The 25,498-nt window shown below is 36.1% G+C and overlaps 1 protein-coding gene across 3 annotated transcripts in view; it reads left to right on the forward strand.

Annotated features, from left to right (window-relative positions):
* Fgf12 (fibroblast growth factor 12) overlaps nucleotides 1-25,498 on the forward strand; it is a 533,750-nt gene that overhangs the window by 331,430 nt on the left and 176,822 nt on the right. For all 3 annotated transcript variants that reach the window (XM_019207502.2, XM_010624099.2, XM_010624097.2), the window contains one exon: nucleotides 13,265-13,368. In XM_019207502.2, the coding sequence (XP_019063047.1) occupies nucleotides 13,265-13,368 (104 nt within the window). The remainder of the gene's footprint in view (nucleotides 1-13,264; nucleotides 13,369-25,498) is intronic.

Raw genomic sequence — 25,498 nt, forward strand, 5'->3', positions numbered from 1 at the left:
ATCCTCCTGCCTCATCCTCCTGAGTGTTGGGATTACAGGCATGTGCCACCATGCCCAGCTCATCTGCCAATATTTTTTAAATATTAAGAAGACAATATTCAGAAATCTCAAACTATTTTGATGGTTTACTTTAAACAGGCTAAGTATTGAACTTGAAAAATGTTTTCTTCATCATGTTTGATGAATTAATATCCCTTATGGAATTAGAAACAATTGTGAAATAATTTTAAAAGGCCTTAAATAATCTGGTTGCATATATCATATATCTGGCTTGGGAAGTTTGGGGTGTATAGATGTGTGTGTGTGTGTGTGTGTGTGTGTGCGTGCGCGTTTCTGTGTGTGTCTATTTTCATATATTATTCAGCAGCTTAACAGAGTGATACTTAGAAGACATCCAGCCAAGATCTAGGGAGGCTTCACTGATCACATCTGTTTCTTTTGACACTGAAACAGAATATAAAACATATATCCATGTTAAAATATGTCTGTATGGCATTATTAAACACATTCCATAGTATTAAAGTTGAATCACAAAAATAACCCAGAGAGCTTCTTTTGTTCACCTTTACTGAGCCATTGCCAGGAGACATCATGTTTTTTTTTTTTTTTTACTGTTTCTTTAGTATGTATGCAGGGTCATTTCCCCATGTGTGAGGAGGTCTTGCAGCATTACAAACTTCCCATAGGATTGTAAGTATAGATAGTTGTAGATATTATATAGATATTAATACATCTTTCCTCTTTCTACTTGTACAACCTTGGGAGAGGAGCTTAGCACTTTGAAAGCATAGTTTAAACAAAGTGGAAATTCTAAGGAGGGGCTTGAAGTTAATCATATTACAGTTACACTCATGAAAGGAAGTGCCTTGGGAAATGTGTACATGACCATTCTCTGCTGGCTGAAGTGTGACCTCAGGGAAAAAGAAGGACTTGAGCAGAGCTCTGATGAATTGTGCAAGAAGCCATGTTTGCACCGCATCTATAGTTTCAGTTTTTGTTCAGGTTCTAGACGCAGCCTCCTTGTCTTTGAAAGAATTGGTCAAAGTTCAATTTGGACAGGTCTAAGGCCCACTACAGTTAGAGGCTCCCACTGAAAATGTCAGAATTACATCTTCAAAGGCCTTGATATTGCCGATAATCTGAGCAAGGAAAGTCCCCCTTTTCCTATGCAAAATAAGATAACCCATCTCCCCTCATATATCCATACTCAAAAACAGTGGCTCCAAATGTTTTGCCACCTCAGAGTCATTCTTGATAGCCATGTTTTAGTACAGAGTTATAAAATCATAAACAACAGTGCTTCTCAAACATTAAATGCATAGTGATCACCTGAGTATCTTGTTAAAGTACAAATTTTCGTTCAGCACTCCTTGCAAGAAGCCTGAGATCTGGCCTTTTCCCAAAGCTCTAGGCAAGGTGAAAGCAGCAAGGGCTGGTTCACTGTTTCAGGCGTCGACAGTAAAATGATCCGACTGTCATCTCTGCCTATCAGGTGCTTGCTTCAGCTTCAGTAACACCAAAGTGTTGAGGACCAACTGCATTCTAGTGCTGGGTTGCGGAAAACGAATTTGAAACACCTGGCTTTTGTCTGATCCCATAATGGAGGAGGAGTTCACAGTTTTCTGTCAAACAAAAGTAAATGCAAAGATGTTAAAGCACTTAGGGATCAGAAGAAACATCAGATTTCAGATATAGGAAGTCCCGAAAACTGTGGTGCTCTGTGAAGGTTGGTTTTAAACTGAGTCTTGAAGAATAGAAACAAAATACATAAACTAAGATGAGGAGAAATGAATTTCAGATAAGAAAGCACAAAATTACATAGCTGAGAATGTGCCTTTCATTTTTGGGAAAAGTAAGGCAGCTAGTTTGGAAAGAGATTGTATAGAAGTATTGTGCCTTCACTGACATTTAGAGGATTTTAAGCTTTATATTGTAGGGAATGGAGAACCAATGGAAATTTTGAGCAATTGCAATCTTGAAAATAAAATGAAATGCAGTGATTTGGAAGATTTTCTAACTAGAGCATGTAGAAGAGATGACCTAGGAGAGATTTTTAAATAGAGAATAACAAAGATTAAAAAAAAAATCTTTTTTTTTTTCAAATTCTGTTTTGATCCTTCCATTTCTTTAAAAAATATACATTTTGACTTTGGTAATTAAGGATAACAAAGTACAGAGTTTAAGTTGAGCATATTAAATGAACTCAAATAAATGTGCTCACATCATCTGTGTGTAATTGTAACTAAATGAATATAAAGTTTTTGTACCTTCTGAGTGAAGGATATTTCTGCTTTTGATTGAAAATTCCTTTTAAAGATTCCAATCTTCTTTATTACGTTCTCTATTACTGTGTTCATAACTAGTTGGATTGTGAACAGTGGAATTTCTCATTCATTTCTTAAAAGCAATGGTATTTTATAAATTTGTAACTACCAGGACCTAGGGTCACATTTTAGCTCTTCCATTGGCTGACTTTTTGACCCTGGAGAGACCGTAAAACTTAGCTTTGGTTCTTTGATCTGTAGAGGTGGACACATAATACATACATGGAATTCTCTTTTTTCTCTGTTTCAGAATTTCACCACTTTGATGTCAGGTACTCTCTCTCTCTCTCTCTCTCTCTCTCATATATATATATATGTATATACATACATACATTAAATCCCTGTATTACAAGTGCCTGCAACAATGCTTGGAATATATGTGTTAAATTAATGAGTAAACAATAGGCTATAGTGTTAATAAAACCAACACAGCGTGTAATGAAAGTTTGGTGGAAGATGCAAATCTAAAAGCGTTGAAACATGCAGAGATATTTTGGAGGATGCTTTCCTTCTGCTCATTGATCTTATGCCTGACACCTGGACTGTTCATTGAATTCTCCAATCAGGCCGCGAGACAAGTCTTTGCTGTAAGACAAATGGGCTGCACAGGATGAGTGATGACAGGCATTTGCTTTCATTATCGACAGTGCAGTGCTTCATTTTTCATCTTTAAAAAAAAAAGAACCACATTGAACTGACTCGTTAATTATGCAACTTCGAAGTATCATAGGAAAGGTTATACAGTTTTATCAGCATTAAAAGCCAACGGCAGGACTTCCTCCAGATATAAGACATACGTACCTATTAGCTTTTGACAAAGGAAAGGATCGTTGCGTTGCTTATTTTCACCACGCTGAAAACCCATGGTTTTTGCCGTCAGCCGATGCTTAGAAGAAAAACGTTTGCCTCTAAACTCCCAAATACTAATTAGTTCCATAAGTCAAAAACCACTGGGAAAAAAACTTCACTACATCTGTCGGTTGGATTATTGTACCAGTTGTTTATAAAGTAGGGCATTGGACTCACAGCACTAATTCAACATAGCCTGAAGTATGTTGATTTTTACTTGTTATATGTTGTTCTATTAAATATATAGTCATTTTGCTTAATGGATTTTCAGTGATATAAGATGAAATAACTTGCTTTTGTTCCTCTTACGGCATTTAAGCAATGAAATATGGAATAAGGATCACCCATTCCCATCACCAACTCCCATTATGAAAGTTATAGATTTGAAGAAGACAATAACAATAACAAAAAGAAAAACCCCTGGCAATAATAATGCTTTGTATCTTACTTTTACGGTTGAAGACATGGTTTGTTTTTTATTATCCCAACTGATCATAAAGAAATGCTCAGAAAGGTTAGATAATTTGAAGTCAGCAAGGTCACAAAGCTGTTAAATTATAGAAAACTTCTGATGACCTAAAGATGTATCTCCTGAACTCAAGTTCAGCCCTCATCCTACTCTTGTTTCTTTGACTGGAGAGGTAAAGGAATAGTTTCCACAATAAGTGCTGTCTTAGAGCATGCAGCTCAGTAAGAATTGTTTAGGCTTCTGCTATACAGTGCACTGTACATGCCAAAAATGATAATGATAAATAAAGCAAATGTAATACTTCTTGAAGACTTTTGAGTTTGCAGGGAGACTCAGGAAAATGTATAACTATGAAAAGTAGTGTGGTACGTGCGTTTTATAGAAGAGTGTGGAATTAGGATGAAGGAATGAATTAACAGTTTGCTTGGGTGAACATTACATTCTATCATAATTTATATAAGTACTTTTGCATTGGAAGATTTAAGAGCTTAGACTGTCTTCTAGTTTGCTGAATATTTAATAATAGCATCTTCCTATTGAGAATGGGAAGAATGAATACAGAATTGTCTTCAGGAAGAGATACATACGAGAAACAAATATTCACTTCACAACTAAGGAGAAACCAATTGAGTGACCAGCTAAAATTCTCACAAATACCACAATGCCAAATATTTTAAGGGGCTACAGGATTACAGGAGAAAGAGTATCCTGGAACCAACTTGCATTTAGGTTTAGATTTTGTTTCACATAATGTTACACGCACTTTAACAAAATAACATTATTTAAAGCATTTTGAAATGTGGAAAACTATATGGATTTTCAAGAGCATCTGACATTGAAAATGAGCTCAGATTAAATCACAAATGTCTTCATTCTGTCTCATGCATTTGGGTTTTTAATAGGTCATATGATTATTTCTTTTTCATTGCACATTCTAAAGAATCAACCTAGATTTGTAAAATGCAGCTGTTTGTACACGTTCACCATTAAAATAAGAAATAGTAATGCCCTTAGATGTTAGTTGAAACTGCACTGAATTTACATGTTCCAAAGGAAAATTATAATGAACTTTTTTCTGCCTCCTTCCTCTCCTCTCCCTTTCTTCCTCTTCTTTTTTTTCTGCAGTTTCATTGGTTGCCATGCAGTGTTTTCTCATGTATTTTTGCTTTTTATTGCAATAATCTGGTAAGGAAAATAAACAAGTAGTAAAATTCAGTAGAACATAACTGTTTTTTTTTGTTTTGTTTTGGTTTTGGTACCAGGGATCGAACTCGGGACATTGCACTTGTGAGGCAGACAGCAGAACCACTGAGCTAAATCCCCAACCCTTCTCTCTGTTTCTTTCTTTCTCCTTTCCCTTCTCCCCACCCTCTTCTCTCTGTTTTTCTGTACCTCTGTTTCTCTCTCATCAGTTCAATGCATCTTGGGTTTTCTGGCTTTCTCGTTATATGCCATATTTGAATATTTTTTACATGTGGTAAATTTATCTTCAGTGTTTCTAACATGCTCAACTATGGAAATAAGACCTAGAAAAGCTATGAATAAATAAATAATCCGTTTGTTTATCCAGCAAATATTGAGCAGAACTTCTCAAACCAAGTCTATGAGAAGAGTAATAAAAGCTTCCAGTGACTTCAACTTAACCGCAGAGTACTGGAAACTTCAGAAAGATTCACAGATTATAGTGTATTCGCTAGGAATCACATCTGCTGTGATCACTACTTTTTCTCCAGCACAAGCATAACACTTGGCATACATCAGTAAGTATTTATAGAAAGGATAAATAACTTCTGAATTAGGGGAATCATAGAGATAATCACAGATTTCTGTACGAGATTTTGGTTGACTAAGACTAGAGTCCAACTCTAGGTTTAGGAAGTCACTTTTCATCTTATCACTTACTCAGTTTGTATCTAAAAGGTAGAGCTTAAAAAGTTAGGTCTTTTATATACCTAGAAACAAAGACAAGTGGTCAAACATGAAGTTTACAATAAAATGACATTTGACATGTCAAATGTCTACCAGGATGTTTGGGAAAAAATTTGGCATTCAGTGAGCAATCTTTATAATTTTTCTCTTCATTTGCTACTTTTCTCTTATTTTTTCATTTAAATTTTACTCTGAGCTGAGTTAGGTTTTGTCGTTTTAAAGTTTGTGTCATTTGACGTACCATTTGGAAAAAAATAACATTATGAAATGAATATTAGGTGTAAAAAAAGTGAGTAGAGTAAGAATATGAATAATAAGAAATTAAATTTTAAAAGCTGAAAATTATCATTAGGTCTATAAAAATCCAGGAAAATAAAATATTTAAACTAATTGCTAGATGATTTTGGATATATAATATTTGGATATATTTTTATATGCCAATAACTTTATAATACCTTTCCTATAGAAAATATAAGAATATAATTTAATTCTTCCTGAATTATGATTTATTAAAGTTAATCCTTTATTACAATTTGGATATATTTATGTTAGCTTCCCAGCTTGTAACTCACTTATGAGTAGTGATTCTGAGACTCTCCATATATCTCTTGGCCATTGGTATATCACCTTTCGATAAATGTTTATTCAGGCCCTTTGCCTATTTTTAAATTAGATTATTTGTTTACATTTTGCAACTGGGTTGTAGGAGATCTTGATGTATTTTGGAAATTATGCCTTTTTTTTTGTATTGTGTTACAAGTATTTTCTCCTATTCTGAAGATTATTTCTCCCTTCTCTTCATTATGTCCTTTGCTATGCAAAGCTTTTTCATTTTAAATGTCCCCCCTTGTTGACTTTTGCTTTTCTGTCACCTGTGTTTTGGTGTCCTGTACAAGAAATCATGGCCAGGTCCAATGCCAAGAAGTGTTTCCTTTCTATTTTCTTCTAAGAGTTCTATAATTTCAGGTGTCTTATTTAAGTCTTTAATTCATTTTGAGTTGATATTTTGTGTAACATACTGGTCCATTTTCATTGTTTTGCATGTGAATATACCTTCCCACTACCATTTGAAGATACTATCTTATCTTTTCACTGTATTTTTCCCATCTGTTACCATGATTAAGTTTGGTTTATGAAGATCAAGATCAGCAATTCTATTTCATTTAGTCAAATAGAAGAGTGAACTTTACAAAAACAGTTCAGAATGAGACATGCCTTTTGAAAAGGATGGGATTGAGAAATGCTCAATCAAATACTTAGTAAGATATTTTTATTCTAGCTGGCATTTAAATGTTATTTTTCCAACACCAATTGTAAAAGAGGCTGTCTTTCTTTCAATTAAGGTGTTTAGCCTCTTTGTCAAAGATGAGGCGGTTGAGTGTGTCTGGAGTTGCTTCTGCATCTTCTAATTTGTTCCATCGTTCATTGGGTCTGTTTTGTGTCAGTACCATACTGTCTTTATCACAGTAATTTTTAGTATAATTTCAAGTCAGGGATTGCATGCCTCCTGCCTTACCTTTGTTGCCTAGAATTGATCTTGCTATTCTAGGTTTCTTCTGGTTCCAAATAAATTTTAGGATTATTTTCTCTAAGTCTGTGAGGTATGCTATTAATATTTTGATTGGGATTGCATTAAATCTGTATAACACATTTGGGAATATGGCCATTTTTACTATGTTGGTTCTTCCTATGAAAGAGCAAGGATGTATCTCCATTTAATGGTATCCTCTTCCATTTCCTTTTTCAGGGTATTATAGTTTCCGTAAAAGTAGACCCATGTCTCTCACTATGCACCAAACTAAAATTAAAGTGGATCAAATATCTAAATATTAAGAAAAATACTAAACCTACTGAAAGAGAGAATAGTAGAATGCTTGAAGACACAAGTGCATGCAAAGAATTTATGAACAAAAGCTTGATTGCACAAGAAATATTATAAACAATTGACGACTGCCATCTCATCCTATTAAAAAGCTTTTGCTCAAAAGAAATCATCATCAGAGTGAAAAGACAACTCACAGAGTAGGAAAAAAAATGCCAGCTGTTCCTCTGACAAACGACTAATATCTACAATATACAAAGAACTACAAACAAATCAAACCCCCAAATTTAAAGACCCAATCCCCAAATGGGCATCTGAATTGTGTAGACACTTCTCAGAGGAAGTACAAATGGAAAATAAATATTTTAATGATTTTCAACATCAGTGGTTACTCAAGAGATATAAATTAAAACAACGCTGAGATTTCATCTCATTCCACAAAGAATGGCAATTATCAAGAAATCAACCAATAAACAAATGCTGACAGGGTTCTGGGGGAAAAGGGACCCTTCTGGATTGTTGGTGGGAGCGCAGGCTGGTGTAACCACTGTGGAAATCTGTATGGAGCTTCCTTGAAAAACTACAGGTAGAAGTTCCATTTGACCCAGCTTCTTGCTATCTTCCTGAAAGAATTAAAAGTAGCATACCACAGTGATAAATACACTCCCATGTTTATAGCAGCACAGTTTCTAACAATTAAAATTTGGAAACAGCCCACACACCCATCAACCAATGAATGAAGAAAATGTGTTTTTTTAAAAAAAATGCAATGTAGTACTACTCAGCAATAAAGAAGAGACATTTGTAGCCATCAGGTGTACAGTGAGACCATCTCTCATGTGTAATAAATTGGACACGTTTAAATATCACACTGTTTTTTATGATGCGAGAAACCATAGTGTAAATAAGGACTAAAATGTATAATAGATACTGTGACACAGAATATTTAAATGGGAAGGGGAGCTGTAGAAGGTGAACAGGAAAAGGAAGGAAAGGAAAATTTTAAAAATGAGAAAATAAAGAAAAAAAGGGAACAAAGCTTTTGTAAATAAGGATGGGAGGAAGCAGGGAGGGGAACGGGAGAAAAAGAAGAATCGAGATATACCATGTACAGGTACAAATTCCCTTTGACAAATGTGATCCTTATGTATCTCAACAGTGTACCAATATGCTTAATTATTAAAAAATGTTATTTTATTTAGAAGATGTTGACAGGACTCCCAAATATAAGTAAAATAGATCCTCACTCTCTCCTCTCCCCACCTTCCATACTTACTGCCGTAGTATAGTTTACATGTGTCCTTGTTTTGAAGAGCTTACAGTCTAGCTGTGCCTGGGAGAGGAAACAGATTTTTTTTAAAAAAGAAAGATTACAACTTGTGGTAAATATAGTCTGGATCCATGACTAGGACAGCTGATAAGCAAGAGCATTTGGTATTTGGTGTGTCATTTCAAGCATGGCAGGATTTTCAGTGTGAAAATATGAGAAGAATGGCATTCCAAGTAGCTGAATAAAAATATGCAAAATATGGAGTTTAAAAGAGAGAAGGATCAAACTATGAGAAGCAGTAAATAAATACACCAGAGTGAATGATGCCGTGTAGCAAAAAAGTCTGTGTTGTGACTGTGTATAACTTTGAATGTTAGGCTGAGAAGCTTTAAGTTTAAACTTATTTTTACTTAAAAAAACACTTGTATATGAGTAAGGGAACCAAAATTCCAGGAAGAAATGACCTTTCATGACCTTCATAACCAGGTAGCATTTATTGAATATAAGCCATGTTACTTGTAACAAAGCTAGACACCGCAGAGACTACAACTAAGGATCTTGCATTGAATAGATGGAGAGCACTGGGCAGAAGAGTAACTCTAACACCACTAAAGAGATACGGTGTATGTTCCCGGTGCCACTACAGGGTTATATGTACAAGACATAGACCGTTCTGGAAAGGATAGCATTATCTCTGAGGGTTTTGAACAAGACTCACATGGAAGCCAAATAAATGAGCTTTAAAGGGTGAAAAGACTTGGACAAATTTACAAGTGGGGAGATCGTCTTTATTGAAAAAGATAGAAGACAGAATCCAGCCTGGTGAAACGTGATGGGGAAGGAACTTAGGAAATGGTGAAATATCTCTGATGCCAGTTTCTATTGGATAGAAAGGATGGCAGGTTTTAAATTGCAACTGCAGGCTGGTGCCAGGTGGTAAAAGGCGTTATGTCCAAGAAGGATTCACTTGAGATTTTAGCAGGTCCACGACATGTGGAGCTGAAAGGATCTTGAAGAGTGGCGTGGAGTGAAGGGTCCCTTACTGCACATTTAGAAATTGGCCTTTAGGCTGAAGAGGAAGACCAGAATGAGGAGAAATTCTCACTGAATAGCAAAGGCTTCTGTGAGCCAGAGCCAGCATGTGCTACCCTGAAGAGAGAAGAGTAAGTCATTGGCCACTTTGGGGGATTTTAGGAGACAGAAGAAGGCTCTGCCAAGGAGAAATGTCTTTAGCCTTTGCCACAAAAAAGTCTTATTTCAAATCTTTCACTAATTTTTTTTTAGTGGATTTAGTCTCCCATCGCATACCATCTGAAAACACCTGTCACCTTGTGGTTTATGTAAGACTTTCACACAAATTTCTTGTGCTTGTCCCTGCTCAGCTTCCTTAAACTCTTCACATAGGGGAATTGTTCCAGTTGTTTGCTTCTTTGTTTCAACTATGTGAGCCAATATCTTTAGCATTTGTTCTGGGAAGTCTTTCCTTTAGAAAGACGCTGTCCACATTTTTGGATTTCCTTCTTCTTTTTCAAAAGAACTCTCATTGCACTTGATAGTTCCTACTAGCTGCTTTTATTTACAATGCACAAGCACCTCGCAGTTAATTACTGCCTTGCAGGTTGATTCTGCTTTCCCTGGCAGTCTCTATCATTGAGGATTAGGATGGCTCTGCATTATGCAGACTAAAATAATGTTTTCACTTTCATAAAAGCCAGAGTTAGGTAAATGAATACTGGAATTCTGCCACTGCTCCACAGAACTCCCAGGGACTCAGCTCCTTTCAGCTTACCCACCATTGCATACTCAGGGAGAGCCCTTGTTTATAATGGTCTAAGGTCATCCAAGTACATTGTCATCTATACAGCAGCAGGGAAAGGGTTTAAAAGGGAAGGAAAGGAGACCTACAAGCTGTTTTCAAGGGAAATGACTTCAATCTTACTAAGAAACATCTGCCTATAAGTGACTGGCCCATGAAAGCTATCTCTAGCTACTGGACATGCGGGAAAATCCAGCTATACCATCTATTTATTTAGCAGAAAACAAGAATGAACATTCAAGGACATTGAACTTAAAAGAAAAAAAAAAGAGGAAATATGTTATCTTAGACAGATAAAACTCCAGAAAGTCAGAAAACCTTTTCTCAGATGTAGTTGTACTGGAATCACCTCCCTGAATCTGTCTGTCCTTCTAAACTTAACCAGCATTCTCTTATAGCTTTTATGGCTGAAGATGAAATGCATTGGTGGATTTATCTGTACCTTGAAAATTAAATGATATACAACTTTGAGTTTATCTCTTTAAAATGTTCAGCAAGTTTGTGAGTCTAAACTCAAAAAGCATTACTGAGGGCTGTCAGTTGTTGCACCAATCTTGTGGTACCATTATTTGCCAATCAGAAAAAGCAGGTATTATCTATAAATAACTCAGATAGAACACGAGGATGCGTTTCTGTTAATAAAACACTTTCAAGAATAGGATGCGTTTGACTCTCCTGAAAATTCCATGGAGTCAGAGTTACTCTGCTCATTTCACAGATAACAGAAACCAAGCCAAGCAGGGGAAATGAATGAATTAGCACCGAGTAACTCAGTAGTTGGTTTATTCTCTCACATTCATATAAGCTGTTGCTTCCCCAGTCTTTATGAGTAACAAATCTTGTTGCCCATTTGATAAAATCTCAATCTTTCGATTAGAATAGTCTGTTATTTATCTTCACCTTTTTTCAATTTATCCCCAATACGTGTTAAATATTCTACTTTCTTGCCTACTCCTTACTTTGCAAAACTGCCTGACTTCCTGCCCCACAAAATATCTTTGTTCTTTGTCACTCAACCTCTGCCCCTTCTCATGTCAACTGAGATTTTACATCCTTTGCAAAGCAGTTTCTGAATACTGCAATCTGCGCAGGTCTCCATTTTCCTGAACTTTTGCATCATAAAGAATATATATATTACATTTCATTAAACAACTAAATCCTACATTGCTTACACTGTATCAGGTTATTCTGTATGCCTTAGCTTATTCTCCCCAGTGTTGTTAGCATTTGTTCTCAACTTCAGGGTCTTAAATTTCTTAGGCAGTTTTAGTAGCACAAAGACAATGTTAAAATTCTAGAAAGAACAAAAACTACTGCAGATCTAAATTACGTCAACAATTAATCCTTAAGCAACCCCTGAGATTTAGTCTGAACTTTCACAACAAATGAGGAAATACATTCAAGATGTGAAGAAACCGAGCCAGCAGGTAGGGATGGAGTCTGCCTTCACTAAACATCTGATCTAAGGCTTCGTCATCTTGGCTTTCCATTGAACATTTGACTGAACTCCAAGCACTGTGTGTTTCTGTGTATTTTGTACCTGTGTGTATGTGTATAGCTCACTATACCAAGTTTAGATAATCCAGAAAAATAGAGGCGTTTCTGTTTAATAGTAGCTGTTGGGTTAATTTATGTGTATCTTTTGTTCAAAATCAAAAGGACCAGAACTGATAAAAAATTTATCTGTAGAAGTCAAAGATAAAAATCATCTAACCAAGTTAGGATATTAAAGTGAATTGCAGAGACATTCTCTTATGCATACAGTCAGGAGAAATTTCATTCATATTTGTACTGTCACCTACAGAGCTTAACAGAGCTTAACCATATCATTGCTTTCTTGTCATAAGTAATGTAAATTTCTTCAGGGTAGGGATAATGGCTTTTGTTTATGCTCACTTTGTAATCTTAAATGCAACTAGAAGAGTAGCAACAAAACAATTCGTAGTAGTACATTGTTACTACAGACACGGATGATACTTCAAAATTTATTTTTAGCATGTGAGTTATTTCTTTGAGTGTGCCTATAGATAAGTTGAATATTTAAAGATTGCGAGAATATTCTCATTTTGCATTAGGATGCTGAATTAAATTTGTCAAGTAGATTTTTAATGTTTTTATAGATGTGTATATATTCCCCTGGATATGTTATCTATCAATCATCCATTTATGTATCTTTATTTACATAAATTCATCCATGTGTGTATCTTTATTTACACTCAGAAGTGGACGAGAAAAGATCTCTCCCCATGGTTTCTACTAATGAGTGCTTGGTTTTCACATTAGTCTTTTGTGTTGAAGATAATGCTCAGGACCACAGGGAAAACACTGACATTGAGACGCCCTGGCGGATATTTTTAAATGTCTTACTTTATTGTTAATTCTGAATACAAATTTGTTTCACACTATTGCGAACTTTTTGATTCCGATTATTTGTTTGTTTGAAAAAAATAATCATCTTATACGATTTGAGTGTGTGTTCATTTTGAGGAGAGGAATCTTAGACTCTCAAGTCTCAAAGGGAATTTTTGAGACATTTGCACCCAACACTTCATTCTAAACGAGTCACATAATTTACTTGAATTTACATGGATGATTAATGGTGTTGCAGAGACAAGAGAACAAGCCAAGTAGCCCCCCCTTCTTAGCCCATTTCTGTTTCCTTCTCTCTCTCTCTCCCTATCAATTTTGATGAATAGATTTTATTTCTCAAAAAAAGTCATTGTAAGCAGCAACCTAATTTATTCACCAGTTCACTAATGCTTCCCTCTCTTCTTTGTCCTTCTAGCTCTCTTCAATCTAATTCCTGTGGGGCTGCGTGTGGTGGCCATTCAAGGGGTGAAAGCCAGCCTCTACGTGGCCATGAATGGTGAAGGCTATCTCTACAGCTCTGTGAGTACCTCATACTGTGCACATACATGTGTGAGCAAACTCGCCCCGAGGTAATGAAACAGACCTTATTTTAGGAAAACAATTTGAAAATGTAAATCATTTTAATGCAGTTTTTAAAGATTTTAATGCAGAATTTATAATTTAGCGTTTTGAAGACCATGTCCTACTGAATGAGAAAGAGCCAGTTACTCTCCATGTGATGGACATGATTCTCTCTACATTTAGATTCTTCTTCTAGAGTACACCCCATCTTTGAATTGTACCTTTCTGTTTAATTCAAAGAGCAACACATTTTTCCTTTCCTGTCTTACCCAACCTTCAAGCACAGAAGATGGCTCAAGAGGGGAAATTCTTCGAGTTTTCTGAGAATCTTCTTCATCTTATTGTGGAAAGACTTTTCAGAATACATTGAGATTTTATTTGTATTTCATCAATCTGTGGCATCTAGTGTGTCATATTATTGGAAAAACTGTTTAATTCAAAGGCAGCTCTGGATTGGGGGCAGGGATATGTGTGTAGCATTTACATTTCAGTTACTATCTACACGTAGTAGATAAATCACTTTCTCTATTTGGCTTGATTTCTGGCATTGGCCATCAACCTGCTTAACATATCTTTCAAATCTAAAACTGGCAAAATTGCACAGCTACATTGTGAGCACTGATAGATCTTAAAGTACTTAACATTGTTCTGATGATTATGTCACTCTCAAAAATAATAATTTATACACTGAGAGAATGTGGCTGTATCAAATGTTGTATGTATATAGGCAATTCTGCTTTCTCATGTAGGAATGTGCCCATTTGCAGTTAATGAAAAACATTCTTCAAAATCACAGACACAGATTTCTGCCCTAAGTTGCTATGATCTCAATCTATTATATGAGATTACATAGAAAGTTCACATATGTTTAATTGATTGTAAATTACTTAGTGGATAGTTTTACTAGGCTCCCTCAATATTTCAAGTAAATGAATTTCTGCTGTATTATATTTGCTTATGAACAATACATCTGTCATTCATATTAGATTTAAACTCAGTGTAGTTTGTATGTTCTCGGAGTAGAAATACTAAAATGAATGAGATGGTGGCTGCGTTTCAGCCTTGACCTTGTTGTTATACACTGTACACATTTTAAAATGTCACACTGTACCCATAATTGCGTAGAATTACTATATGTCCTTTAAAACAAAACATATATTTTAAGAAGTAAAGTTATTATTTTACTCCTTAACATGTTCAGATCTAACATGTATTTATATACTAATGTGCACATATACGTTTTCAAGCCGCTGCTCAAAAAATACTTAAACTTAAATATATTTTCAAAGTATGCAGTGTTCACTCATTTGTAGGATGTCATTGTTATATTAGTTCTTCATGATCACTTATTATGAATGCATTCTTAATCAAAATGCGAAAGAGGGGGATAATAGTTTGTTTTGAGTAATTCTGGTTTGACTTCACAAAAACATTTGAAAGCAATGACAGCGAAAATTTTGAGATGATTGAGATAGTGTTTAAAAATTTAATTAGTCATCCAAGAAGCAGGTAAAGGTAAACTATATTACATACATTATATTGAAAAGGTCGTGAGATGTAGAGTTCATATCATCGGAATAGAACTGATTGCCAAAAATTCAGGAAAAAGAAAAATATATATAATCTGATAACTGTATTGCAGTCTGGAGACTGTGCATGAGTGTGTGCGTGTGTGTGTGTGTGTGTGTGTGTGTGTGTGTGTACGCGTGTGTTTATAGAATGGTGAGGAAACAGGAAGATTTCATCTTTATAGCTTTTTCAGAATCGAGTTCTTTCTCTTCTTGTTTTAAACTGGGCTTAAAACCACTTGTGGAAGTTTGTGCCTGTAGTCCCAGCCCCGTAGAAGTCTGAGGCAGGAGGAGCTCAAGTTGAAACATATCTCAGGCAACTGAATGACTTAGAGACCTGGAGGGGGAAAAAAAATTGAAAAGGGCTGGAAATGTAGCTCAGCGTGATGGCCCTTGGTTCAGTCCTGAGTGACAAAAAACCCAGAAAAGCAATAAACAACAAACTCAAAAGTGGATTAAGACACAGGACCCTGGAGCTCATGGGATGAAGAGGACTTTAAGAAACTGTTGAGATTTTGACTGGACTGGCTTATTTGTAATAGAATTTAGACCTCGATAAAGCTAGTATTCACCTGCTGAGTCGCCTGCTAGGGATATGTAGATGTTCAGTTCTCCCCTCTGCTTAGACTTGCCTCATACTGATAATCCCTGTGCTTACCCTTCCTGTGTATCGTGTAGTACTAGGAATAATTTTCCATTAGTGAGAAAGTGTAGCAGCCCTGACCTTGATCATCTGGATCTCTGTTTTCAGAACCATGTTCTTTCTGGCTAGGGCTAATTGAGGTAAATATTGGTTCTCAAATTTAAACCAGGAGCATAGGCCTGCAGACCTTGTAGTAGGAGTAGCAGGGTCCAGTGCTGGAGTGAGAAGGTCTCGTCACACCTTGTGCCACTGCTGCCCTGGGTATCCTGCAGCAGCCGGCAAGCAGGGCTGGAGGCTTCTGCTGAGTAAACCCTGCTGTTAGTCTTGGCTGTCTCAAGGTGTGTTTGTATGCATGAAGACTTGCAGTCCTTTGGATAGCAGTTTCCTCTTTTCTATGAAAATTGGAGTTGAGTGCACCAAAAGGAGACTAAATTGTGATCCACAGAGAGAGAATTTCCCTGGGCAAACTGAAGAGGCTCCAAAAAGGCTGATTGAGGGTCCAAGAGACATGTACAATTGGTAGCACTTATCTAGTATCATTTATCTGCTTCCATTCATATTTCAGCCTGAAATTGATGCTATCATTACTTCTGATTTCCTCTTCACCAAGAGACAGGAAAAGAATAAAGATGGGATGATTGTTAAGGAGCATAAAACTAGAGTATGATACCCATTCCGAAGAATCTATTTTAATAGGCCAGTTTAACACATGTCCATTTGATGAAACTGTTGATGGGTTTGGATTCATTTTTCTCCTTGTAGCTTTTAGTTTTTTAATATACATTTTTAAAATTATGTTGCAATATTGAAGTTTCTATTCTTGGTGAATTCCTCTACCTGTTTAAAAACTGAAGCACATATTTCTATTCTGTCAGCGATCATGCATATTTTTATATCCATACATAATTGCACAGTTTGAGAAATTATTTTTGTGTGTGTTTCTTCCGTCCTTCCAAACAGCTCATGGGCTTTGGGGTATTTTCTTGGCTATTTATGAACAATACTAGTCTTTTCTGCCAAATTGCTTCATCGTACTTTCAAATAGTTATTGCAGCTAGTCATTAAATTGTACCATTTTTATAACAAATTCTGTGATTGTGCTTTTTGTTTGAGCATATCCAATGTGGTCTGAATCTACTTTCCATTCTATCTCTTGTTTTGTAGGTGAGAATGTGTTCATTTACTTCATGTAAACGCCTCCCTTCACTTTCACTCCTGACCTACAGTTTTGATTCCTACTAGACATTATTTTTCCCCAAATGCAGAAAATTGTACCCCATTGGATTCTGGCATGAATACTATTTCTCTTTTTTTTTTTGTACCGGGGATCGAATCTGCCATGCATTTTGATTGTGGGTAGGGGTAGTTTGCTGCCAGTTTCCTATTCTTCCCTTGATATGTAATCTCTATGGAAACTTAAAAATTGGTTTCTCGTTATACTTAATGTTCTGCAAACTCAGTCTGGAATTTGGAATGTATTGTGATCCACACAATCCTATTTCTCCAATTCTGGAAAATTTTAACTCCTATCCCGTATGTGTTTTCTTTCCTTCTCACGCTTTCCAATCTCTGGTGCTGACAGCACTTTATAAGATTTGAGTTAGAAAATTCCATATTCACCTCATGTAGAATGTACACCTGCTTTGTGATTTCAGTCACAATGTTTGTTGTTTTGATTTGATGTTGGATGGTGTCTGTTTAATATCTATTTTTGACGTATTGCTTTCTGTTTTTAATTATCTGGCTTCTCCCCCTTTTACGGAAAGCTATTAATTCATCTATCTCTCTGAGCTTGCTTTCTTTCTTTCTTTCTTTCTTTCTTTCTTTTTTTTTTTTTTTGGTTTTTTGGGACAGGGTCTCACTATGTAGTTGAGACTGACCTGGAACTCACTATGTAGCCCAGGCTGGTCTCAAACTCAAACAGTAATCCCCCTGCCTCAGACTCAGGTGTGTTCCACGATGCCCAGCTTCTCTGAGTTTTCTTAACATACATTGTCAGACTTTGAATTCATATTTTAATTACTGATATTTTTTTTTTGCAGTATTGGGAATGGAACCCATAGATTTCCTTGTGCTAGGCAAGTACTCTGCCACTCAACTACACTACCAGCACGGTCTCTAGGTACATTTGTGTCCTGCCCCCCTTTTTGCTTTCTCCCCTGAAGCTTGCTCTGATTTCTAGCATCATTTGTGTTGCTTCCAACCAGCCTCCAGTATCCTTAGTTAAGAATGAGATTTTCAAGGCTGCTACCCTAGTGAAATATTGGGGTGAGAACAGGGGCTGGGCTTTACATTGACCCAGACTCGCTCCTGTCATGTGGGTCTGTGGCTGCAATGAGCAAAATTGTAGGAGCAGGTTTTAGTTCAACATTTTTAGAATTGCAGCAGAACAATGCTATCCCAGCCTCTGTTAGAGCAGCTAGCCTGACTTTGCCTGCTTTACGTAGCATAGAAGGTTTTTATTTCCATCCATTGACTGCAGTAAATCGTGGCCCACACTCATTTCCTCAGGGCCTGAATTCCTGCGTGCTGCGGGCTGTAACCTGTATGGTGCATTTCTCTGTATTCTGCAGGGACCCTTTTCTTGCTTCCATCCAGGAAAGTCTTTCAGGCCTCATCATTTTTTTTTTTTCATCCTTGATATCCATTAGGACACAGTAAGTGTATGTGTTTGAAACACAAATCTCTCTCTCACTGCAGTAAAATAAAGTAAAATCTAACAACTTTACTTTTTAAGGTATATTGTAGTTGTGTCAAACAAATGCATGTTGTTGTGCAATACATTTCTGTAAGTTTTGGTCGCATTGCCAAACTGAAGTTCTATACACATTGAACAGGGCCCTTTCTCCTCTGCTCTGGCTCCTGGCAGCAGTCCTTTATTTTGTCTCTGAGTTTGACTGCTGTAGACAGTTTGTACAAGTGGAATTACGCACAGATTTTTTTTTTTTTTTTTTGTCGCTGGCTCATTTCACTGAGCAAAATGTTCTCCACATCCATCCATGTTGCTGCACATGGCATAATTTCCTTCATTTTCTTAAATGCTGTTATATGTACTCGTGCCACCTTTAAAAATCTGTTCATCTGTCACTGGACATTTAGGTTACTTCTACCTCTTGGCTATGTAATTAATGCTGCAATGAAAACCCTCATTTAAATCCTTTTAGATAAATACCCAGAAATGAGACTATTGGATCATATGATAATTTGATTTTTAATTTTTTGAATAAACTCCATTTTCTCTTTTATAGCAGCAACTTTATCTTATATTCTCATATTCACACAGTACAAAGGTTCAAATTTGTCTGTCCTTAGCCCTTATTTGATAACCTATGAGATTTTTATTGTTTGGTAGTAGCTATACTATTATGTATGATGTGACATCTCACTATGCTATTGCTTTGAAGTTTCTTGACGATTAGTGATGTTGAACATCTTTTCACGTACTCGTTCCCATGTCCGTTGTATGTCTTCTCACAGGCAGCCAACTCAATTTCTCTGCCCCTTTTTGAGTCATTTGTTGTTCCTTTCCGTGGCAGAGTTGCAAATGCGGCATGTAGAGTCTATTAGCTCTTTTCACACACGAACCTCACCGGTCCGGTTTAGGTGTGTATGATGCTCACATCCGTCACTGGGACTTTGCATCTGCAGGTGACGTACTCAGTTCTTGTTCTTTCGCATTCTCCGTCCCTTCCTTCCACCCTTCACGCCTCTGTATTTGCAACGGCTTTGTTTCCGTGTTTCCTTCTTTTCTCCCATTTTCCTTTCCCTTCGCTCCTCTCCCCTAACCCCCACTTCCCCGTTCCCTTTGCATCTTCTCTTCCCCTTGCACATTATCTATTTATACATTTCAGTCCTCATGTACACGTTGTTTCTCACATGAGAGGGGTGATTTGGTATTCACATGCGTGTCCCATTTATGTATAAATATTAACTCTCTATCAGATATCAAATTATCTCCTCTCATCCTAGAGGCTTCATCTTCTCTTTGTGGGTTATTTCCTTGGTATACAGAATTTTAAAAATATTATGAAGTCCCATTTGTTTATTTTTGCTCCTGTTGTCTTTGGTAAAAGAAAACACTGCCAAACCATGAAGCCATGAAACTTTACTAGTGTTTTCTTCTAGGAGATTTACGGTTTCAAGTCTTAATCCATTTTGAGGTATTTTGAGTATGGGATAAGGTAGTGACAGTGAACCTTTTAGAGCTTTCGATGATCTCAAACTGCTGGTTTTGGCACGTGTGGCATTCTTTTGCATAAATATGCCTAGTTTCCCTGACATCACTTCTAATGAAACTTTTTCTGTGTCTGGTCTCAGATGCTTGATGAAGATAATGTGACTATAAGTGTGAGGGTTTATTTCTGAGCTCTCCATTCTGTTTCATTTGTCTGTATGTCTGTCTTTATACCAGTACCATGCTGGTTGATTATTGTAGTTTTGTAATATGTGTTAAAGTCAGAAAGTAGGGGTTTATGACTTTATTAGCTTATTCATCTTTTTCTGTTTTGGCTATTTGGGATCATTTGAAAATTCATATGATTTATTCATGGATTTTTCTATTTTTTGCAAAAAAATCAAAAATTTTTATAGGAATTGCATTGAATATGAAGATTTCTTTTAAATTGGCATATTAACAATATAAAACAGTCTGCCTCTTTGACGTGCATTATCTTTCCTTCTACTCATGTTTTCTGTAATTTCTTTCAGTGAGAAGATTTTTCTACTTATAAGTTTTTCAGTTCCTTTGTTAAATTAAATGTGCCTTTTTGGATGGGTATAAAAAATAATTTTAATACATTAGGTAACACTTTTTTCTTAAGTAGAAAAATGAATTCTCTAAGGCTGCACCTTCCCACACAAAAGAAACTTATGAATGGTAGAAACTTTTTCTGAAATTCCTTCTTCAGGAAATACTGTGATTTGTCACAGCCTACTGATAGATCATTCCACAATTTTTACCTTACACAGAGTGTCCTTAAATTAAAAAAAAAAATTAACTAGTTTTGAATTTAATTATTAAATGTTTTAGTCCTTTAAGCCTCATACATTTTGCAAAGGTTTGTAACACCACCTGAATTTTTCCAAGTGATTGCACTTGGGTAGGAGATGAAGGCCGATAACCTATTTTTATCATGCACAGAAAGAGCAAAGCCTAAACAAGTCCCTTCTTTGTATCCTTCATTATAAATTTACTCACATCAATACCTTTTTAAATTTAAGTAGTTTGGGCTGAACCTTGTATACATAAATTAATTGCAGATAAGCAACATACGGTACACAATTATAAAGTTATATTATTTTTAAATTGTGGCTAGAAAATTGGTGATCTATTTTAGCTAATTATTGTCTGAGATGATATTTGTATTAAAATATAGGAAGGCTAAAAATAATATTACTGCAATGATGTTGGTGACCCAGTTAAGTTTACCTTTTCCTGTACTGTAACTTTGTAATTCATAATCTTTCTTATAATGCAGTTTGTGTTACTTGATACATTTTCTTACCTGCTATGCATTCTCATTGAGAACCAGAAGCTATCTCTTTAATTTCCCAGCATTTGATTTCTATTTTTCAGGTGGACAAGAATTATATCTTTTTTTTTTTTTTTTTTTTACTTGGACCACCTATTTTGTCCAGTTATAGAATTAATCATATTCTCTGGTAAAGGAAAGTTTTCAATAAAGACTTGTTGAATTTCAAAATTGACTAATTGACTGTGATTGCATTGATCAAAGTTTTATTGATGGTCTTATAAAATCACTGCTCAAATGTTAGTTTTTCCTCACAGTCAATCTTATTAAACCTTAAATTCATTCACATGTATTTATTGGAGCTTTACCATAAGCCAGGCAGGATACACTGATCATACAAATGTGCATAAGATAGACAAGATAATTTTTTCTTCTCTCTCCCCCTGTCCCCCCCCCACCTTGACAACGTCTTACTTTACAGTTCAGGCTGATCTTGAATTAACTATGTAGCCCAGGCTAGTTTTGACCTCTCTGCAATCCACCTGACTTTGCCTCCTGAGTGTTGGGAGGTGTGGACCACCACCGTGCTTGACTACATCCTTTTCTTGAAGTTTTTTAAAGTTCATATTGTTGTCGTTAGCTGTTATATGAAGATTGGGAAAAGTACAAAATTAGAAGTCACAGACCCAAGACTTACACTTCTGACTCTAAATGCAAGTTTAGGGTCCATAAAACAACTCTCTTGTTCAATGATTTATTCTAAAGAATGACAACTCACTGCAAGTTATTTTTATTATACTCATCACCGTGGATTATTGCAAAAGAATTACAAGTTAAATCAGCAAAAAGAAGAAGCACATTGGGTAGATTTCTGCAAAAGTACTAAATATTACAGATCTTTTTTCTTCTTGTAGAAGTCACCATGTGACTCCTCCCATTTGCCTGTGTGGGGACATTCATGAGTTGTTGCCAAGCAGGAACTCAGCTGAGGCTCCATGTTAAGATTATACTAGGGATCAAACTCGGGTCCTTGTGCTTGTGCGGCAGGAACTAATGAGCTAAATCCCCAGCCCTCCATGTTGAGATTTTACAGGAGCTCCAAGATGTGGTCCTGACTGGTTGATTACTTATATAGTTTCTTTCCTGCTCTAACCTTAAATCACGGTTGGTCATCTTTGGCTGGTTCGTGCCTCTCAGGCAAACAACAATTACCTCCCAGAAGCCAAAGGCGGAGGTCACGCCTTTTGGGAGGTAAGGTTTATTTCTTCATGAGTGTACACGACCATCCCATTGAAGTGACTGTTACATTCTGTTAATATTCTCCTCTGATTCTGCGTTCTGTCTCAATCCTCACCATTCTGTCTACCACACAGTTTCTCACCCCAGCTTAGAAGAAGGAAGTGAGAAAAGAGAAGAAAGCTATGAGAGTAACATCCGGAATAACAGCATTTGGGAAATAAAGCCGTAACTCAACGGTTTGGAAAATTTAGGAACCTGAACATCGCATCTGGAAAAAAAATGATACTGAAAAATAAGGCAATTTGAATAATTTGCATTTTAGTGAAGAGTGTAATACACTCAGCACACTTTTGAATGACATTTCAATTATTTATAATGATTAAAATACTTGCAGAAGGTATTATTTTTTTACTACACCATCGTTTACTTTATAAACTTGAAATATCTAAAGTGAATTGGGGAATTCATGAATTGATGATAGATGACTTTAAATGAAAATAAGCACAAGTCCAATTATATGAACACGAATATTATTTTAACTCTACCTTAACCCACAGCAAGTGTAGTTGAGTCTATATCAGTGATCAATTCCTTCCTTTAAGTCAGACTATGTTCTAATGAGTCATATAACTTGTCGTGAGGGTAGCTATGTCAATGATAGTCATAATAGCAGTATCAAAGGCTGTTCTTGTACAAATAATATAGTTTTCATTATTTTTAAAAGAGCTTTGTAAGATGTGTATTTAAATTTCACAGCTACGAGGAAGGGCAAGAATGAAAAGCTAAGCTTAGCGAGGTTATTGACCTACATAAACCCTTCCTGGTGAGTAAAAGAATCATGACTTCAATCTAAGTCTTATCTTCAAAAAAATTGAGCTTTTCATGATATGACACTGTCCTTGGCCTAATGTTTAATGAAAGCTTTTTATTGTGGGGTGCTTCTCATTTTCTCCTCATGCTTTCGTAAAAACTATCTCATTTGAACATTGCGGTAATTCTGATGTTATTGCTGAGCGAGAGAAGGTCCGTCTAGGAAATGGAAAGATTAAGTGACTAAATGATGTCACTCAATAGAGATGTAGAAGGCTGAGAGAAAGAACTGTTTCAATGTTCGTTTCCTTGGTCACCATTTGTTCTCCCATTTCTCTTGAAAGTGAGTATGTGCCACTCTATAATGTTACAATCAGTGTCAAAACCATAAGTGAAAACCAAGGCAAGCTATCATCTTGCTTTTGATGACTTTATTTAAAGATAGCAACAAAAATTACATCAACAACAGAAACAGAAACGAGATTGCTTAATGGAAGGTGACATTTTGAATTGAAGGTGATTGAAGGTGACTTCATTGAAAAGGATAGGGAAAGGGGAATAAGGGAAAAGGAAAAACAATAGGAGAAAATATAGAATTCCACATTTCCCTCGAGTGCACGTGGCAGGAGTTATTGCTAAGATGGTGACACCATGCTGATTTTAATTTGAGCCACTGAGTCAGGGATCATGGAGAGGATTTCTAAAGAGGAAAAGCAGAAAAGCCTGCTGTTGAGAACTGTAAGGAGAGGGCATTATATACTCAGGAGGAGCACAGCAGGAGGAAATACCAGTTAGTTTACAAGGTGTGATAACAAAATTACAGTGAGTATGAAAATTTAAAAAAAATTACAGTGAAATATACTTCACTATGAATTTCCTTCAGAGTTCTTAACCCTCACTTCCAAAAAGTTTATCCCCATTCTTATCGCCACTTTCTGAAGCAGTTCTGCAAGTCTTCTTTTGTGAGTGTCTTTAGCTGCACTCTCCTCCTTTTGACTTTTGGAAAAAGCTGGAAGTCCATGGTGCCAGATCTGGTGAGAAGGTGGGTGGAGATGCACTGCGATGACTTATGAGCCTGCCTTCCTATTGGCTGCCATGCAGCAGGAGTAGTCACTGTAATTTTGATCACATGTTGCAAAAACATGTATGAAAGAAGACTTCTAGAACGCTTCAAAAAGTAGACAGAGAAGCATGTTTGAAGCAAGAGGGAGTATGTGGACTAAAGGACTAAAGACAATGTGCTTTTCACTGTGATACATTTTTTATTCAAACCTTCACTGCATATTGTAATCACATTTGTACTTTTGTATTTTTTTAACTCCCCTGCCATTTAGATGTCCAGATTTTCCTGTCATTCACTAGTCAATAACACTTTTTCTAACTTCTGTAGGCAAAATTAACTTGCATGTTTTGCACTTTGGTAGCACATTTACCTGTATTTCTTTTTTTCTTTCATTAGAATTATTTTAATTTTTGTCTATCCCTTTAGATGCCACCTCTTTGAGGCTAGAGGTCATAGCTCAGCCATGAAAACTTCAATTCCATGTGGATGTATTTGTTAAATTCTTATTGTAGCTGTTGATGGAGGCATCGTGCAGTTTAATTCTGGCAATATTTTATTGACCATCTGGTCTTAATGGCCATTGTAATAATTTTCCTGATTGTGGCTCTACACCCTTTTCAATTTCAGCTATTCACCTTTGAGCAAACCATGACCGTTCTGCTAATACACATAAGCTTTGCTAATCACTCTCTTCCTGAGTTGAGGAAGATTTAATATTGTAGTTTTAAGAGCTGGTATTACCATACTTCCTTCTCTAAAGTGAATACTTCTTACAAATGACTAGCTGAGGGAAACCACCTGGTCATCAGCCTTCATCTGTCAAAGGTTTCTTTTGCACCCTGAAAATAAATGGCAGATTATTTTAAACAACCATATTTAGAATGCAAGTATAAATCTGTTATTCACTCTGAAATCTGCATTTCTGTATGAACTTACTTTCACATGTGAAGTCCGGGGACTGAACTCAGGATCTTGCGCTTGCCAGGCAGGAGCGGCATCACTGAGGTACATCCCCAGGTCCCTTTTTGTTTTGTATGAGTGTATGTGAAGGTTAAATTACTTTTCCCCACAATGAATCAATACATCATCAGTTAGACTTTCAGGAGGTTTTGAGCTTTATAGGTAAGCATCCACTCAGCGTATATCACATTTTACATTTGATAAGAGTTTTATCTGCATTTTTCCATTCTTCTTAAAATTGTTTTAGTGTCTTACCTATCCTACCTGATATGAGCTCTTTGAATTTAGGTATGATATCTAATATAGACTAATATTTCCTATAACATTATAAAGT

The sequence above is a fragment of the Fukomys damarensis genome, unplaced genomic scaffold, assembly GCF_012274545.1.
Source record: "Fukomys damarensis isolate Sample0158 unplaced genomic scaffold, DMR_v1.0_HiC HiC_scaffold_12, whole genome shotgun sequence".
NCBI lineage: Eukaryota > Metazoa > Chordata > Mammalia > Rodentia > Bathyergidae > Fukomys > Fukomys damarensis.